Here is a 19,103-nt window from a genome sequence, read left to right on the forward strand (position 1 = left end):
GATAAAGACTTTACCAAAAATGGAATTGTGTTAACATTACAGCCTGACCAAAGTCCCTGTTCATTCAAAGAAAATCGATCATTCAGCTTACTCGTGTATTATTTGTTGTAGCTTGTTATGACTCAGTCCTTTAAGCCCTTGAGTTATGTTTGATGCATTGAATTTGAAATTCCTCAATCTTGTTCAGTTTGTTGTGAGCTCAAAATAGCCATAAAATCAAAAGTTCCAATTGCATAAGTATGCTAAGCACTGTACTGTACGTACACAGTATCATTTTTATTTCATTGTGTGCGGTTCAGTGCGTTTGTCACCAGTATGGGGACGCGACAGGCCAAAGCATTCATACATTGCAAGCATGAATAATGTCAAAAGTTGGGATTTACTCATGTTACAGAGAGCGCAAAATTAAATATTATAAAAAGAAATATGCATTTAAATATACAAGTTTGAAACCACATCAGGAAGTTTATCACCTTAAACTCACTCTAGCCTTCCACTAAACATTCGTCATGGACGCAGAGTCTGCAAAGTGCTTTTTAAATTTGCAATTATTCCGAGACTGTATATCAGTTGGGCAATGTTGAAAAGTGAATGTTAATGGAAACTATGTCAAAGGATGGCCACAACATTTGTGAGAGCGCTTCCAATGGAGTCACTTTGAAAACAAAAAACAACAACGCATTGCATAAATGACATTGCAGTAATTCACTTCTTGGTGTGCTTTATGTCATCACCAGCAACCTCACAGTAACTCTTAAAAGTTTCTCAAAGGCAACGCTATGTAACGCAAGCAGCTAGAAGAGATTCAGAACTTTTAAGGTTCGGTTGACCTTTTGAGCCCAATGAGTCAAAGTGAAATTTCTTCCCGAAAACCATTTCCCCGCCATTTTGTGTATGTTCACTAGTAAATATTGAAGTCAGCAAGTGGGGCGAAACTACAGAAAAGTTTTATGCACATTCTACAGGTATAACCCTCAGTGATTATTTTGATTGTTATTATTATTTTAACAATCCGTGGTATTTTATTTCCTGCAATGCGATGAGATGATAGCCTTTGTGTAATCATTTTTTTTCCTCCTGTCCATTTTTGATGATTTGAATCAAGAACATTAACCCATGGCTGCTTCGGACCTAAATGCTCATCTTCGGAAATTACAATACAAGGCACACTCGCCGGTGTTTTTCAAGTGAAGGTAAAGTCCCTTCCAATGTCTCATCAAAATTCCAAGAGCTTGTGCTAGAAGCGTTTCATTGATGGGGGGGTGAAACACTTGACCTTGGACTGAGAAAGCAGGTCGGTACTCGTCTAGTCCAGAAATCTTCACAGTGGCGGCTAAAGGCTTGCACTGAGGCACACATACGGGAACTGAAGCAGCAACCTATGCATCATTCGTTGTGAACTGTACAAACACACAACCTATATACAGAGTTCTTATATTACACACACTTGTCTGTCAGCTGTCATGAGCAACGCAAACTATTCATACTACCAAATGTACCATTGCTCTGCACTCAATGATAATATGGACGCCACGTACGCAAATGAGAGACCGGAGGATGCGCCAATGGTGACGTGCTGGTTAAATACACTATATACAGTACAATGACATTGCTTTTTGGTACAAGACTTGGAAGACACATTGCTACTCTGATTAAAGAGTTCTTGCTTTGGGGTCCGGCGGTTGATATGACGCACTTGGGATGGAAGCATCCTGGCTTGCGGGAGGAAAGGCAAAAATTCCGGAAGGAAGGGCGAGGGGCACCCCAGGTGATTGGCTGAAAGCGCGAAGAGAGGAAGAGGCCCAGAATGGGACAGGTGAGACAAGCTGGCGAACGGCGCCAGGTCCGGCGGAGGACACGTTGATCACCGCCATGCCGGGGCTGTCGGGCCAGGACGGGGGGAGGTGGTCGCTTTCTACGCCGGGGGTCATCCATGATGTCACCTTGTGGGTTGGATGATGGATTAGATCAGGGGTGTGGGGGTCTAATTTTTCATCAGTGCTACATGGGAATCATCATCTATGACAAAAATGTACAACCTGCGCTTGAATATGTGGAATTATTTTTGTCAACCTTGCGTCAACGTGTGCTATCTAGTGGTGAAGAGCGATATAACAACTTCAAGATATCCTCACACTTGAACACATACGAGCGATACATTGCAAACTCACCTCTGAAGTACTTGCAACTTGAGTTGGGGCAACCATCTGATCCAAAACCTGCTGCCCCCCGATACACAGGGAGTTGGTACGCGGCCTGTGAGTGACAATAAGAACCTCCTGAGTCCAGTCGTCCAGAAGTCGTTGCAGATCTTCAGGCAGGTTGATTTCAGTGGCATTGATGGATGAAGCGGCGTAGCTGGCTGTCTTGTTGTTGCTGTTATTGGCTTGAGCTTGTGCTAGTCCCATCACTGGCTGATGAGGAGGGGGTGTAGCGCCAGTAGCCGGCTGCTGTGATGGATTAACAACCCCCAACCCAGCACCGGGCCCTGGCACGAGTCAAAAAACACGCACAGAGGGGAAAATAACCTTATAATGAGGACGACATTGAGGAGTTGTGAAACTCTTCTTTTGTTTGTGTCCGCATGATTGTATTACACTGCTCCTCACCCCGTGGCCGTTTAAGTAAATGTTGGGAAACATGATTGCAAAGTCATTGACATATATAAATGAAATACCATACGTACTGTTGCCTCGCTCTTTGCCAAGACACAATCGCTTCAGTGTTGACCCTAAGAGACAAAACAGAGTTCATAAAACTTGTCTCAGACTCACGTTAGAGAACAACAGTGCACAGTACGGGACAAGATGCAATAACAAAGCTGCTGAGACACAAAGCAAAAAAAAAAAAAAAAAAAACTGAAGTTGATAAAGAAGCAAAATGATCCAGCATTCGCATGTCAAACTGCGTTGCATCATACCGAGAATTGTTTTGTAATTTGTTGCATGCCTTAAATAGCTAAACAAAGCAACGGAAACATTAGAAGCAGCAGCAGAACCTTTGATGCCGTGGACCTTATGTTGTGGTCAGTGAGGGTCTCAACCAAGATGAATCTTGGTAGAGAATTCATGCCAGCAAATATTGTGTTTATCCAAACCTAGGATGTCATAGTTGTCTTTTCTCTTTTCATTTCATTTGAATGAAAATATATTGAGCTCGCCCAATCATCAATCATATTGATGTCAAATTACAAATGTGTCAACAGTTTGAATAAACCAGACAAAATGGAGAAATCGAAGCAAAATGTGGGCGGAAAAAAACAAGCTGTGTTTCAGAAGAAAAAGTCAAGTCGGTGTTGTGAGTAAGAGAAGAGAAAAGCACGCAAAATAAGGGAAGCAGAGCAGCAAGAGAAGAGATACAAACAGATAGATAAAGGCACAGGCCCACTGAGAAATCGAGCTCGGGGCTTGCTACTGGATTTATAAGTCACTCTCTCGGTTGGTTGAGGGTAATTAGCCCAGCCTGGATAGACACCAGAGTAAGGAGAACACATTTGAAAAAAAAATGCCACAATATGTTGCTCAATGGTACAATACAGTATTGTGCTGGTTTGGAGGCTCTCACCCAGTCCTGGTGGTGCTTGTGTGTTGGTGCCATCGCCGGCATATAGTCCGGCATAAATGTTATCAGAGGACAAGGAGCCCTTGAGGGAGCAGGGCTGCTGAGTTTGCACGGGTTCCGAAACGGAGCTCGGAATGTGGCCGGGGCGGGACGGGTCCCGGCCCTGAGTGGCGACGGACGCCCTGCCTGGAGAGCCGTTTAAACTCACGGTGGTCTCACCGCTTCCCGGGACAGCTAAGAAATAACACATACATTAAGGAGGAACTTAATGCCGGGTCAGATTGACCCAGCAACATTATTGCAAAATTGAATTGTATTTCATCTTGTTTTTGTTGACATATGGCTTTTATTGGGAAACTTTGCAAACATTACAGTTCCGCCTTGGTTTTGGTTTCACATCAAAAAGGAGATTTTTTTTTTACGTCACGTTAATGTATATTTTCGGTTCAGAAATCACAGAAATGCCAAATGGATATTTTGATACTCACTAGGTCTGCTGGAGTCACCAGATTTACTTGCGACCTGTCGGAATTGTTGAACAAGAGGGCTGAGGAGCTTGCCAGGTTTCAGCCTGTGCTTGCCGGACCTTTTTCTGCGACCTGTAGGGGGCGCAACGTGCGAGTACGTCAGGCCGGAGGGAGGGACTTTGCCAAGTCTGAGATAGAGCAGCTCTATTTCTCCTCTCTGATGGGCTTGCAGCTCCGAGATTTCTTTCAAATGTCTAAAGGAATTGGAGCAAGAAAATAAACATTATTTTTTTTTACAATGCTTTTTTTTAGAACCTATCCCATATGATTTGTACATCTGGGAATATGTTTCGTTGTCATCATTCACAAAAAAAAAAAAGGTATTGTATTGTTCACCTCTCCCGGAGTGTCTGAAGTTCTCTCTTCATGTCCGACGAGTCCTCCATCTCCGAGTCGTTATCGCTGCTGGCGTATGCCGACCCGTGCACGCCTCCGTGCCTGCTCGGAGAATCCGAGCTCTGCACGCTGCTACTGCGCCCCGAACGTCTGAGGAAGGCCACCGCCCTCTTCATCAGGTCGCTTCCTCTGCGCTCGGAGCGAACGTGTTGACTCGGGGTGGCAGGGGCCGCTTTGGCGGGACTGCTCTCGGCCCCCGAGTCCGAAGAGAGGAAGCGAGCGTGGACTGTGATGTCGACAGGTACGGAGGCTGAGGTGATGCTGTGAGGCAAGGAGCTCTGGGTAGCCACAGAGGAATGCGTGTCCAAATAGAAGTCAGGCGGTGCTGAGTAGCGACTGCAACGTGTCCTCTGCGTGACGTCGTCCTCGGCGCTAACCACGGAGAAGCGGCCGATGGTGGTGGAGGGGGTCATGGCCTCTGTAGGAACGTTGTAACCTGCAGGATGTGGTGGCGAGGCAAAGCTGCTCCAGCTCCTCTGCTTCACGTCACGCTTGTTGGCCACTTCAGGAGGAACTGACATGATCTGGCAAAAGAAAGGCTCATGAGCGTACGTTGCTGCACTCCATACACACTTTTTGTTTTTTTCTTCAAACACACCTTAAAGCGGCCTCTGGTCCCAGAGCAGGAGACAGAGTGAGAAACATGCCTTTTGGATTGGATCGCTGCAGACAAGTTAAATTTAGCACAAAAAAATGAATTAAAAAAAAATTAGGAATACATGGACAGTGAAGCACAATGTTTGGAAATGAAGTACATACCACACACGGCTGAGTCACTCAAAGTGCTCAAGCTATCCATTCGCTCAGGAATTTGAGGCTAAAGAAGATGGTGGACAAAACAGATAACAGTCATTAGGGTTTGTTGAGTTGTATCACAAGAAAATCCAAAATGATAAAAGATATGCTTATATAACTTATATTGTGTGAATACAATAAATTAGGAAATAAAATTGCCAGATGCAAATTTTCCTTCTTGCCAATTTGTGTTTACATATGATAACAATTTTGGTCTATGGGGCAGTTAGGATTGAGCCCTATAAACTCTGCCTGACAACTAGTGACTGAGGAAAATTGAGCAATTCCCTTAATGTGAATTCTGTTTTTTTTAAATATTTTTTTATAATAATAAATAATAATAATAATAAATAATCTGTTATGAGTTATGAAGCTGCAGTTGGAAGAGAAACTGGTATAAAATAAGCGCATCAGTCAGCAAATGCTTGCTGCCCCAAACATAAATATAACCGAAATGCAGGATTTATATTTGATCTAGAATTACAATTTTAAATGTTTTTCAAACCTACCAGTTGTTCTCCTGCTCTGTAGCGACTCTCCTCCATTGGACCTGGTGTACTGTTTCCTGACCCGCCAGTGGCACTGTCTGGACCAGGAGGAGATTGGATGTACTCTGTCCCGGAACCCGGCGTCTCCGCCATGCCTCCCGACGGATACATGGGAGCGTATTCTTGGTAAAGCAAGTTCCGAAGTTTCTCATCTAGAGTTTTTATGGTGCTGTCCACAAAGCCTCCCCGACCTAGTCGTCCTTCGCCGTCCGACTCGGCTGGTCCTCCGCCGTGCTGCGATGGTGCCGGGCTCTGGGGAAGCGAGGACGCTTTGGCCCCGCCCACACTGGAGAAAGGCTGGTGGAGCACCACAGGCTGCTGCGGGCGCTCACTGCGTGTGGCGGCGGCGGCATACGAGAGAGACAGTGACTCTTTGGCTGAACCGGGCTCCTGGGGTGGAAGAGGAGTGAGAGGGGACCCACTCGGTGAGATGCTCACATCCAGAGAAAGCGGCATGACCAGAGGGCAGCACGGAATTTCGTCCACCGCAGAAACAGGACAAATGATCTCCGCCATTGGTAAAGAGGAATGAATTGGGGAGGAGGCGGCGACAGGGGAACCTTGCGGGTCATCCATTTGAAAAGAGGTTTGCGGAGATGATGGTGGCAAAGTTTGAGCTCTGGCAGGTTGTGCTTGATGGACACTGCTTAGTTGCTCCATTGACGGTACCGTTTGTAGAGCCGGCGGGGCGGACACTGGAGGAGACAGACTGGCCAAGAGGAGAGGGTCAGTGTTGGACATAATTGGGGGACTACAGAATCCATACACATCATGGATGAAGCCTCCGCTCCCACCAGACATTGTAGACGATGAGCCCTCTTCAGCTACAAAAAAAAACACACACACACAGGAGTCATAAAAATATCACCTTTTTTTCCAGTACTGCTGCAAATTGCAATGCCATCTGATTTTGCGCAGCACAGTGGCGGACTTAGGATTTTTTTACTTGGGGGCGGCCAAACATAATTTTAGAAAAACCTATTTTTACAACCCCTTCCAAAATATTTTGCAAATTCGGATGAATATTCATTACCTCGCCTGCCAGGCAGTTGTGTGTTGGCTGAACTGCTAGGAGACTGTGAAGTTGTCCCTTCAGACGTGGGCTCCTGGCTGGAAAAGGGCGTCTCCTCCACAGGACAGATTATGAACCATCGCTTTCCCGTGTGAAGAACTGCAATTCCCGTGTATTTAGAAAATGAGAATTATGAAGATGCTGTGGGTGTTAAAGCGCTTTACCATTTTGCTGGTAGACAGGCTGGGATGCTCCAGATTGTTGACTCTGTAGTAAGAAAAGATACTTGTGATAGATGCAAATCAGTATTTTTGGCAAAAATATATCTGCATTACTCTAACCTCCCCTACTTGTCCATCCGAGGTCTGGCCTTGTTGCGGGCTACAACTCAAAGTAGACACCCTCTCCCCCTCCGTGTCGTCATTGAACATGTCTTCAGCTTTATCCACAATGTCCTTTAACTGGTCGATGAAGATCTCTTTTTCTAAAGGAAGGATAAATCCATTCTCCACCTGAAGGTAAACAATGCCACATGTTTTTCAACTACGAGTAAAGACATGAAGATCAGGGTCGAACCAACCATGTAAGTGGCGATTTCCTCGGGAGCATCGCCGTCCAGATCGAATTTAAACGTCACCATTTTGTGATTGTGAGTCTCCAGCTGACATTCAACCCTTTTATCACCTGTGTTGCAAACCTGGCAGGGAGGAGGCCACACGTTGCAATAGCTTTAAGGAAAATGCAACTGGAAAAGAAAAAATAGGAATCCTCTTTCTTACATTGAGCATGCTCAGTTTGGGTTTGCTCGTCTTTTCTTGCCGAGAACGCGTCCGGGTGGACTTGCGGTGATGTTTCCTGTGTTTCCCTTCCCCCTTCCCTCCACTGGCCAAGCTGTCATACCCATCACTCGCTTCTTTACCGGATGCAACATCAGAGTAGGGGCTGAGAGAAAATGGAAAAAAAGAAAAATAGCCACGTTGTGGCACACAAATATATAACATCCATTTTAGTTCATGTACAGAATCAAAAGATTGCTACAAAAATGCACACATACCTGTCATAAGCATGATTGGGCAATGATCCTGTTTTTTCATGAAACACATCCTGAAAATGTATGGACATTTGTTGATGTGCAGGGATGCAGCACTCAAAATCAAACATATCACGTGTCTGCCATACCTCTGTGCAGGGATCTTGCGCTAAAATGCAAGCGGCCGCCACTTCTTTTTTCTGGCTTATACATTCAGATGTCATTGAGACTGCGGTCTGGATTCCAGCAGACTGCAGAACTGAAGCTGCCACAGAAGTAGGAGCAGGAGGACCAGTCTGAGCTGGTTGCGGGACGGAGCTTGGAACTGAGACCAATCCCGGTACACAGGTTTGTCCTGATGCCGAGGAATCATCCAAACCTTTTGGTGAACCTGATGTTTGAATTGCAGGTTCAGCTGTAGCTTGAAATGAGACAGAAGCGACAGACTGAGCCGGTATTTGTCCTGCCGCTTGGCTCTTTAGCTGGATTAAAGTTCCGCTTAGTGCTGGGGTTTGGGTTTCCACATCCACTGCAGCTGAGGGTGGCGCTGAGGTGTGAAATGCAGAGGCTACATTTAAGTCTCCAGCACTTTCTATATCCGTTCCACTTCCCCAGAGAGGAATCTGAATAGTAGGTAGAACAGGTTGAATCGGGGCCGAAAGTTGATCTTCTAAATTTCCCTGTAGATTGTTTGTCTGCGCCTAGGAAACCCCAAAAAAAATGGAGGAATTGATTAATAGATAAGCCGTTCATAGTTTTGAAATAGCCCATTGTATGAGCAGTGCAAACATTGCACCATCGTCCACCTCATTTCCAATCATCACAGTTAGAACTACAAGGCAAATATTCACCTGTTCAGCCAGTACTTGCTCAGGGTGGGGGACGGGGTATGGGGTGAGTTGTACCTGGGAGAACGCTAAGGAAGGGGTGTAATGGAAGCTGGAAGTGCTCATGGAAGGGAGTGCCACCTGCTGAGGTGTGGACTGATGGGTGCTAAAAGCAAAATGAGGATTCAAGGGAATGATGGTGGGGTGCGGTGAAGGTGAGTAGTAAGAGCTAGCTAAGGGAGCCGAGAAGATAGGAGGGGGATTGAGGCCCCCTGCTTGAACACAATATGGTGAGGGAAACTAGGAAAGAAAAAGGGAAAATGATATACAATGATGATATACAAAGTCGCCTATTCAATGCAAATTGTATTCACGCAGGCGTCCTGGGTCAAAGAGATTTAGAACCTCATGCCACATACCGAGTTCCGATTACACACCTGTGTGGTGATGCGAAGGGGTAGTAGAGGAGGGGGCGCACTGGTCTGTGAAAAACTGGTCGATAAGTCAGGAGGACTCAAGTGAGCTGTCGTCTGCTCAGCAGATAATTGCTAAGGAAGAAAATTGAATTGTGTTTATGCAGGAATACAAAATAATAGCACAATTCAACTGGCATCATGTTGTTGATTTTTATGTATGTGTACATCTTATTTGTTGACAAGAAAAGAAGTAAAATCAACATGACCAAAATACAAAAATATAAAGTGTAAAAAAAAAGTCTGAATGTTTAACTCACAAGTCTTATCTCAACAAAGGATGAGTTTGGCTTTTGATAGAAAGTTGCGTGGCTTCTCGTTATGTTTTCTGTTGTGTTAACATCCCACATAATATTCATGTACCTGTTCCTGGCCAGCTTGAGCAGTAAGATTCGTTGCAGCCGGGAAGCTCTGTGCTGTCTGTCTACCGGGATGCGTAGGAGGGGATGGAGCAGAAAGTGTCTGTCAGAAACAAATATGACAGCCCACGTTAACCAATAACTACACGATGACTCATAATACCAAAAAGTGTTTGCGAATGTTAACTCGAGTTCAAGGTCAAAATGCTCTGTGTACTGAAGCAGGCGAAAGCTCGTCTATCTTTTTGGGCAGGGATCCAACAGGGGAAGCTGGATGGGAAAAGTGAATTGCAGTGGCATGACTCACTAGGGATGCATATTATTTTTGGTGCGCCATTGCACAGTGCTCGATCTAAAATGAAGCCATCATTTTTTTTATTTTTTGATAAGCAGGAGCAAAGGCTATTTGTTGTACATTTCTATGGAGATCCTTACAGCTTGCGGGATCATAAAAAATGCAGCAGGCTGCCGCAGTGGCGGTGTTTGCCTTACAGCTTGCTTCTCTAACCTACCAGTGTTTCTGCTCTGCCTTTGTTGTCACATGTTGGTAAGAGGAGCCTGTTATCCAGACCGGGGTTAGGTGACGACAGTGGAACTTTAAGGCTCTGAGTCTTGTCAACATGATCAATTAAAGGAGATGCATGACGGTTAGCGCCACTCTGTGACAGCGTAGGCGAACTTGTTCTGCGCCCGACGATGTGATGGAGACAGTGGTTAAGAAGACCGAGATCTCCACCCTCAAATAGATTTGAAGGTGGCCAATTGAGTGAAGGTAGACTGAGCGGACAGGATGTGGGTGAGGCAGGTTTTGAGATTGAGGTAATCTGAGAAGATGTGAGCAAGGAGTGAACGTGGGCGTGTCCCGCAGAACCTCGTCTCTTGGACCGGTGGAGTGACAGGCAAGTCTCACAGTGGCGGTGAGGCTGCGGCCTGCATGGGAGGCTGACTCGTTGGTTCGAGGAGCGGGGCGGCTTCAGGGGCCGGAGAGGTGAAGTGTAAAAACTCGCTGAGTCATGATGAGAAAATCGATGAGGGGACAGGAGGACAGATGATAAAGACGAAGTTTGGGAACAGTTCGAAAACAAGCTGCCTCTGCGACATGAGCAGGCTCTTGACTGAGTCCTACATTGCAACATCTCAACCTGAGATGCACTTTCACATGTGGGGCAAACAGCGCCCCTGGTGGTGATGTCATGCTTTACAAAGGGATCACTGTGGTGACGCTGATCAGATATCATTCCAAGAAAGGACATAAAAATGTGTTATTATAACTCGCAAGGAGAATTGACGATAAGGAGAAAAAAATGGGAGGCGGATTTGTGTTTACTTACTGTTTGAGCGTCATCTGGCCCTAAGTGCAATTGTGCAGCAGGTTGTTGGTAGGACCCAGCATGTAGCTGACCTGTGGTTTGCTGGTAGGTTCCCTGATGTAGCTGTGTGGATTCTTGTAGGTATTGGTCCTGCGAGGCCTGTGCTGTGGTTTGCTGGTAGGGGCTATGCTGCACTGGAGCCTCCAGCTGCGCAGGAGGACTGTAGACCGACTGAACCGTGCAGATTGTCTCAGGCGGTGACTGGTAGCAGCCATTTTGCTGTTTGCTGAGATTGTCCAATTGGATGGTGGAGCTCACACCGCTGTCAACTGTAAGAGAGTGAACTTCAAAATCAATAAGTGGATACGTGAGTAGTATTTCATTTTAAAATCACCACAGAGTGTCTTGACGGGTTTTCATTTCATTTGCACATTCTCCTCACGTGTAGTCGACGTGGTGACGGGGACTGTACAAATCAAGGTCTGGCACTCCGCCTCCTGGTCGTCATACTCGGTCGGCGCCAATGTGGTCCCCTGTTGTCCGGGTATCTGTAGGAGGTTCTGCTGCGTCTTCTTCACGGACGCCTCGCCGTTCCCTGCTGGGAAGGTGCGCTCCCGTCTCCATTTGATCAGAGCCACTCGGTCCCGAATTGACTTCCCAACAACCTTCGCATCGCAGTCCAGAAAAAAGCCAGACTCTACCTATGAGACACATGAGGAAACACTAAGTACATATATTAAACATACCCTATGCTTTATTGTTATTATTATCATTATTATTATTACTATTATTATTGTTATTATTATTTTAATGTGTTGAACTGGTTGTTGCCTAATTGTGAAGTAATTGAGGTATAATGAGGTGTTCTACTTGGGTGCAACCAGCGGAGGCGCTGTTGATTCATTTTGAACTCGGTTGTGACCTAAAGAAGAACAACCTGAAGGAAATGACTTGGCAAAGGATTTTATGTTTCAAATCAAGCTAGATTTTCTTAATATGAATGTAGCCCTAAGATAAGGTGTAAAAGAGCACAATTGCAATTATGTTTACCATTTCTTGCGCAACAACTTCTGGGTCCTCGTTCACCAAGTTAAACGTGAACTCAATCGCCCCAGTGTCCTTGTATTTCCCTTTTAGTTTTTTCGGATCCTCAACCCACAGCTTCAATGCGATTGAGCATTTTTTCCCGTCATCCTCTTCATTAAGCTCCACCCTCACCCCTGTATCCTCTGCAAAGAAGGCGTGATTCAAAAGGTCCTTGATGGAGTACCTGCGGGAAATGAACAGCACAACAGCGACTTAGGTCAATGAATGACGCACAACACACAAACGTGAACCGTATCACCGCCAAATACTGGCAGTAACGTCATAACACAGGAGCAGCAACATGACAACAGACTTAAGGTTAAAGGTCAGCCTCTACCGACACATATGACAGTTGTCACATACTTACCTTTCCTCCCATCTATGACAGATGCACTCTCCAATTATTTCCTTAATTTCTGGGTCGCTCACTTTGCTGTAGCTGGCAGGTTTTACGCCCTGGGTGGAGAGAAAAAAGCAAATTACACTGCAGTATTAATAAACAGATGTAGGAAACACTTTGCAACTCCAAAAAAAGTACTTTAATCATTAATCAAGATTTTTTTATGGAGGCATACATTTTGAAATTTTCCATTTTGGAAGTAAAATAATCTTGCACTGGTGAATAAAATATTGGAGAAAATATTAAAGATGCTGAATGTACTGCCCACACACTGAAGGTGGCAGCAGTGTGACACTAATAGTGTTGTTTGATAGTGTCAAGAAGAAGTAGACGGCCAGTAAAGTCAATTAAAGTTTCATCAGTTCTAACTTTTAGTATGGTTGTATGTTAAACATGTTTATGTTGCTGACATTTTTATACTAAAGGACCAGATGCTTGATGAGCGTTTTAAATGATTCAGACTTCAAATTCAGACTTCATAAAAATATTTTTTTAAAAACTCAAGGAAACTCACGCTAGTGACTTTGCGGTAGATTTGTGCTGCGTTTTGACATTCCGAGTAAGGATATTCAGACGTGGCCATCTCCAACATGCACATTCCAAAGGCGTAGACATCCACAGCCTCATCATAGTGCTCCTCGTACATCTCTGGGGCCATGAACTCTGGTGTGCCTGGACCGTTCAAACAAAGTGAAATGTGAATAGAGTCTCACGTACAGAAACAATACTGCTATGAATTCAATTAAGCGCTTAAAGAAACCAGTCGCTAAGGCCCGACTGATTAATCTGCCAGCCAATTAGAGCAGCTATTATTGGGCCTTTTCTGAAACTAATAATAATCGTCCAGAGTGTTGCCAAATAATTGGCTATATAATCTTAAAGGACATAGTAACGGAGCAAAAGAAATTTGTAAAAACTAAAGGGCATCATGCATAAATCATTCAGTTGCATTTTAAATATGACGCTAATGGATCAGTGCATGTGTCGAGCGAGCAGCTAACCGATAACACTTTTAGCGAAGGAAGCCCTCTTCAGAGTTGCCAAGCCCAGATCGCCGATTTTGACGGAGCCCGTGGGGCCTGTGATGAAGATGTTGTCACACTTGAGGTCTCTGTGAATGATTGGGGGCGTCCTGGTGTGCAGGAAATGGAGGCCCTTCAGGATCTGTCTACACCAACTCCGAAGAACTTTGGGCTTCATCACCTTGAAGCGCTTCAAATACCTGAAGGAGAAATTTAACAGAATCGTGGCAAAACGCTGGAGATGATTTTTTGAATGTGAAGCGTTTGCGCTCACGTTTTGAGTGTCCCTGAGGTCATGAGCTCTGTGACCAGAACTATGCACTTCTTTCCTTTCAATGGCGACTCCCAGAAATCATAGAATCTCACGATGTTGGGGTGTTGAAGAGCTTTCAACATCTCAGCTTCCTCCTTGAACCTTTGCCTCTCCACCTTGGACAGTTTCCGCTCCTTTGGAACATTCAAAAAGACAATTATTTTGGTTGTAGATGTTAATTCGTTTTTCTAGCAGTGTTTGCGGTGTGATATCGGAAGACATTTGTAATAATAAACAAGTCAGAAATGACCTTTCAAATCGTTCTTACTACCTGCTTGAGTAACTTCAGGGGGAAATTGTGAATAGCCAGCGGCTCATGTTGAGAGTGAACATGACTGAGGCATGAAGAAAAACATGCGGGTTCTTTTCAGCCCATTTGTTTTTTTGTGTGTTGAATAAAAACAACAGTGTCCATATCCGACCCATATTTTCAAACAGTACAACATACATGAGAACAAGTCACACATGCAAATCATGAAATGATGCAAATTTTTGTTCCTGGATCTGAAATGAAAGATGATTCAAGTATATATGCTCTTCCTGAATTGATGTGGAAAAAAAAAAGGAAACAAGCTGAACATTAATTTCCTTGTCAGCATATTACAAACACGCATGATGTCTTTGCTTTCTTAACTGCACTGTTCAGGTAAACGATGAGGCTCCTTTCTAGCAAACACACACACATTGTTACACTGCACTTTGTGTGCATCAATTATAGACCGATGCTGAGGGATCGGATTTCAGTGGGCCATTGTGACCTGAGCAGTCTGCAGCCTCATGCATCTCGGATTACATTTGCTCCGAACCGCACAATTTGAGCTTTGCTTCAGGAGAATTGAACGGCATTTTATTTAAATTTCGGGATGATATATCCACTCCAAACAGGAAATTTATTTGAATTATTCAAAGTCCAAATCTAAGTCCTTAGAAATTATGGTAAAATATTCAGTTTTGCATCATAATTCGTCACTGCAGGGTTTTCTCATTGCGCATATGGCGTGTGCAGGTCCAGTAACAGGCACATTGCTCGAAGATAGCAAGTTTTGAATTAAATAAATAATCCTGATGTGTAAATGTTTTTCGCCACCATACAGAACAGTAATTTGTTGTTGAGATAATGGCATTAACAATTAAATAAAAACTTGTACATAGTTAAGTTTGTCATGTACAGTTCTGGTAATGCTACTGAGGTACATGTATGTAAGTGACATGTGAGGTCACATAAGTCATGACTTAGTTCCTTTCTTCTATTTTCTTTTAGGTATTATTCGGAGCGACATGAAGCCAACAAAAGCTTAATTCAGCACATTTTTCAAGGAGTCATAGAGGTTATGAAAGGTTTCGAGTAAAGGTTGTTTGATATCACTTTTTTTTCCAGACCCAGTAGTCCTTTTGAGTACTCACCAATATGGAGTACCGATATTTCTAGTATTTTGGAGGAATAAAATTTCAACGAAGACCTTTGTTTTCAAAGAAGGTGAAGTCAAACTGCCATAGTATAGCGCCAACTACAGCCAAGGAGGACTTCCTCGACGTCAGACTGTCTGCCTTAAGTATTGGTGGCTGATATCGGCAGCATCCATGTCAATACCTACGCCTACTTTGAACGAAATAGGAATGGACAAAATGTACAATACTTGCCACTTCAGCTTTTTATCTTTTGCAAATGAACCTCAGAACTGTGAGGCAAATTTTCTGCTAACCTCAAGGTCAACCATGTTGCCACTGATCATTAAGTGTTGCTAAAATAAGACTTTTGCCTCATTACTGACTTCTCAGGCAATTTCTTCGAGCTGTGTCAATAGAAGAGAGAAAAAAAAAGATGCAACACTGATTTGCATGTTTTTCTCAGATTATTTTTTAACAAGAGTGAACATACTAGCATACATTGTTATCTCCTGGAGCCAACCTTTCCTTCTCCCCTCTCTTGCTGCAGAGAGCTGCATCAGCAGGATTTACTCCCCAGGCGCAACTGTCTTGCAACACTTTTGAGGGGGGGGGCTCCATGAACTGATGTTTAGCATTCAGCGCAGCCTCATCATCAATCAATTGACGATCTGTGGAATAGAGCTGTCAAAAAAGGTGTTGCTATTTCACTAAATGGCTGCTTCATTTGTTTAATTTGTCTGCCTCAGCATTTGTTTTTGGGCATTTGGCAGCCAGGCCACCTTGGAATACTTGCGAGCCTCTCCACACCGCTATGAGTTGGCCACCTTTTTCTGCTGTGTCATGCTGTGACTTATACAACAGCGTCATAAGAGAGGTGCGTAGGCAAGGAAGATCTAAAGGGCAGGCCCTGCATGGTCTCAAGGCACAGAAGGGTTGAATCATCACTGGATCTCTCCTAAGAAGCTGCTCAGACAATATAAATACAATCACACACGCACGGCCATGCCTGATGCATAAGAGAACGTCGTCCCCTGTGGCACATCCCACGAATGTGCCCCACCCGCCCTCTATTGTAGTGCAGTTAGTGTTTTTTCTTTCGGCAGATGGAAGGAAATTAAGATTTAAGCCTTTTTTGGGAGAATATTTAAATCCGTCAAAAAAAAAAAGTAGATTTGAATGCACTGCGCCACTATTAAAAATGGCAATTTTGCAACAAAAAAATAGATTGTGTTAAGAATAAACCAATAACAATTCAAACTTAAGTTAAATGGGTGTCACCACATTCCTGCCACCATTTAAAGTGACAATGATGCCCTGAATAAAGTTCAGATGTTGTAGAATATTTTCTTGATATTTTTGCTTACTTTCTAACAGAAGTCTGAAGGTTTTGTTCTTAAACTTATCACTATTCTGAACTGCTCACATTTTCTTCCGCATTTCCTAAGGCCCCAGTTTCACCTGAAGAAAAACGGCCCTCAAAGCACAACGTTGGTTTAAATGGCCCTCAACCAAATTATATTTATTATACGTCACAATAACAGTGGAAAACAATTTGAAATTACTTATCTTTGTCTCATTTTTTTTTTAATATACATAACCTGATATTTCAACAATGGCGTGTATACTTTTTATATCCACTACATTATTATCATATTGTGTTATCAACATGTTTAACCCTTTTCAATTTATAATTATACTATTAGTTTATATTACTTAATTATAAACATTGCATGTGAATCCTCTCCAAGACTAGCTCATTTACCTCCAAGAACCCGAGTGGATCAATAAAATTGAAATTGCCAGTCAGTGTGAGCCTAAGTCACTATGTTAGAACCATTAGGAAGGGAAATTATTGTGAATTACAAGATCATAAAAATGAGAGAAAATGCTGACTCAGTCTTGATTTTACGGCCCACTGCACCTGCACCACAGTATGTTCCATCTAAAACCAGGTCACGTATTTAAACTTAATCAAAGTACATATTGAGTCAGATTGTTATTTTTAGGCTTGGAAATGCATTCCCCTAGAACATTTTAAATTGTGAAAGGGCATCTGAGATCTAGGCTAATCTGCTCATCACATGGATGGCATTTAGACTGATCATTAGATTATATTCACACAAGATACAGATTAGTGATATGTGAAATTACAGTTCAGTTATCAAGCAGCTATCTTACTTTTGGACCAAAATATTGTATATCAGTAATAAAAATGCAATTCTAAATTCTTGGTGCGTGGCATTTAAATTGAGCTGGTCATTCCAACTATAACTGGGATTCTGACAGATTTTTTGAGAATTTTTTGTTACGTTGCTTTACTTTTGAAAAAGCTTTATAACAAATGATGGAGTTTGTGACGTCACCAGCTTCTTTAAACCCACCTGCAGTTCGCACCATGCAACCTCCACCCAAGTGTCCGTGTCGAGCCCCTTGTAGACCGTCTTGAAGGAGCCTCTCCCCAACTCAATGTCGAACTTGAGAAATCGGCCCCCAGGTGAGGTGGACACGGCCTTCACCCCTGGCTCCTCTTCGTTCTCATCGCTTCCTGCTTTGCTAGTGACGTCACATGAAACGCCCTCTTCCTTGACCTCGCTTTGGCACGCTTCACGTTTCTCCTCGCTGGCACCGGTGTCGTCCTTTCCTTCCAAATGACTCTCCGACCTCGACTTCTCCTGGTGACCCAGACGCGTGGCGTGTAAAGTCCGGCTCCGAGACTGGCCGACGATGGAGCGCAGGTCGATGATGAGCGCCGGGGCGCTGGTGGCACACTCTGCCGTGTCCAACATCTGCTCCTCGTGATCCGACAGCCACAAACTCCGCCGAATGAACCTGTGACGGACCAGCCCGCGGTAGTCCGAGGAGGGATAGGCGCTGGGGTCGCTGGCCCCTCGCAGGGCTGTGTTGTGGACGTTGACATTGTCATCCGCGCCGTTCTCATAAATGGGCCTGAAAGCATTGGCGTTAATATCAGAGTCCAAACCGGGCGTCGAGGAAAACGTTGATCCAAGTGGCGGATCTTTGCTCGAATCCTCCGCCGCATGCATCACCGCTGATGTGTTAGTCGCTCGACATTGTGTGCGGAGGATGCGGAGGGGAGCGGTCCTCTCCGGTGGTGGCTCGCCTACCTGCAGCCGCACTTGCATGCAGTGACGCAGTTCGGAAGCCCACAATGTACGGCCTCGGGATTGTTTAGGATCCAGAGCATCTCCGCCCCGCTAACCCCCCCACCCTCTAACAAAAATGTCCAGCTGGGATCTTGCGCGCTTTACTCCGTGCAAGTCTACCTCAACGCGCACCTTGTTGCGACTGCGTAGCACGCATGAATCCACTTGATGCCATTGCACCTGCAATTAAAAATACATTTTTAAAAAAAACGCAGGAAAATGACCAGCACAATGTTTACGATGTGCTATTCATACTAATCCCTGCGTAGGCTATTTCATGGGACAGGTCACGTGCACAGATGCCAAGCTCCGCGAGCGACACGCCCGCAAATAAATAGCCGGCATCCGGGTGCAAATAGCACGAGCTCAGTATTCCCTCCCCCGACCACACGGACTTTTCTCCCGCGAGTGACATCCCGGAGCGCAGTGCAGGATCTTGAATAGAACAGAAGCGCTTATCAGATTATGCTCACTGCGGCACACTTCTCACCCCCTCCCCGCACGGCACAGCCCAGGGTTCTATTTATCCACGATGTAAGCGAAAATGTGGACAAGTTCACGGCACAAAAGCCCACGCCCCAACTACAGCGCGTCCAACTGCAGGTTTTTAGGCGACTCCCTCTTGTATTGTCAACCCATGATGCTGGACCATGTTTGGGAAAGTAAGGCAACGCTACATTCACTAACTCCCCCTCTCTCTCTCTCTCTGTGGGTTGTGCCATTGAGTGGCACAACCCACGTGGAAAACGTGTGGAGTGAATGATTTTTTTTTTCTACACTCAGCATCTGTCCTAGACACACAGAAAGTGGCGTGTCCGTCTGCAGTTTTATCAACACTTCTGAATACACAAAGTTGCTCAAATTAGCTTTAATTATGTTCAATTGATAATT

General features: G+C 44.5%; 1 protein-coding gene across 4 annotated transcripts; it reads right to left on the reverse strand.

Annotated features, from left to right (window-relative positions):
- Window positions 1–238: 238 nt before the first annotated feature.
- On the reverse strand, window positions 239–18,944 carry wnk2 (WNK lysine deficient protein kinase 2). 4 transcript variants are annotated; one of them, XM_061290957.1, is made up of 28 exons: window positions 17,430–18,944; window positions 13,621–13,793; window positions 13,326–13,546; window positions 12,839–12,996; window positions 12,292–12,380; window positions 11,889–12,108; window positions 11,281–11,539; window positions 10,860–11,167; window positions 9,533–9,631; window positions 9,134–9,244; window positions 8,721–8,996; window positions 8,019–8,570; window positions 7,894–7,943; window positions 7,619–7,781; window positions 7,420–7,536; window positions 7,190–7,351; window positions 7,064–7,106; window positions 6,861–6,998; window positions 5,789–6,651; window positions 5,244–5,301; window positions 5,083–5,147; window positions 4,425–5,008; window positions 4,050–4,282; window positions 3,565–3,795; window positions 3,364–3,462; window positions 2,687–2,731; window positions 2,172–2,488; window positions 239–1,943 (listed from the first exon to the last, which is right to left on the reverse strand). In XM_061290957.1, exons 1-28 carry the CDS (start codon window positions 18,189–18,191, stop codon window positions 1,653–1,655), a joined length of 6,687 nt encoding a protein of 2,228 aa, XP_061146941.1. In that variant the 5' UTR covers window positions 18,192–18,944; the 3' UTR covers window positions 239–1,652. The 4 variants fall into 4 exon arrangements, with proteins under 4 accessions (XP_061146941.1, XP_061146943.1, XP_061146940.1 ...); XM_061290959.1 differs by having other exon boundaries at window positions 3,388–3,462; window positions 7,181–7,351; window positions 17,430–18,923; XM_061290956.1 differs by having other exon boundaries at window positions 7,181–7,351; window positions 17,430–18,923.
- Between the last annotated feature and the right edge of the window lie 159 nt (window positions 18,945–19,103).

Source organism: Syngnathus typhle, linkage group LG11 (genome assembly GCF_033458585.1).
Source record: "Syngnathus typhle isolate RoL2023-S1 ecotype Sweden linkage group LG11, RoL_Styp_1.0, whole genome shotgun sequence".
Classification (NCBI taxonomy): Eukaryota; Metazoa; Chordata; class Actinopteri; order Syngnathiformes; family Syngnathidae; genus Syngnathus; species Syngnathus typhle.

Bases quoted from the DNA above. Each gene is read 5' to 3' on its own strand.
- wnk2 (XM_061290956.1), bottom strand. From the start codon at position 18,191: ATGCAAGTGCGGCTGCAGGTAGGCGAGCCACCACCGGAGAGGACCGCT. The intron at 12,381-12,838 runs GTGAGTTTCCTT...CTCTCCACCCAG, and splicing joins TCTACCGCAAAGTCACTAGC to GGCGTAAAACCTGCCAGCTA. The intron at 6,999-7,063 runs GTAAAGCGCTTT...CGGGAATTGCAG, and splicing joins GCCTGTCTACCAGCAAAATG to TTCTTCACACGGGAAAGCGA.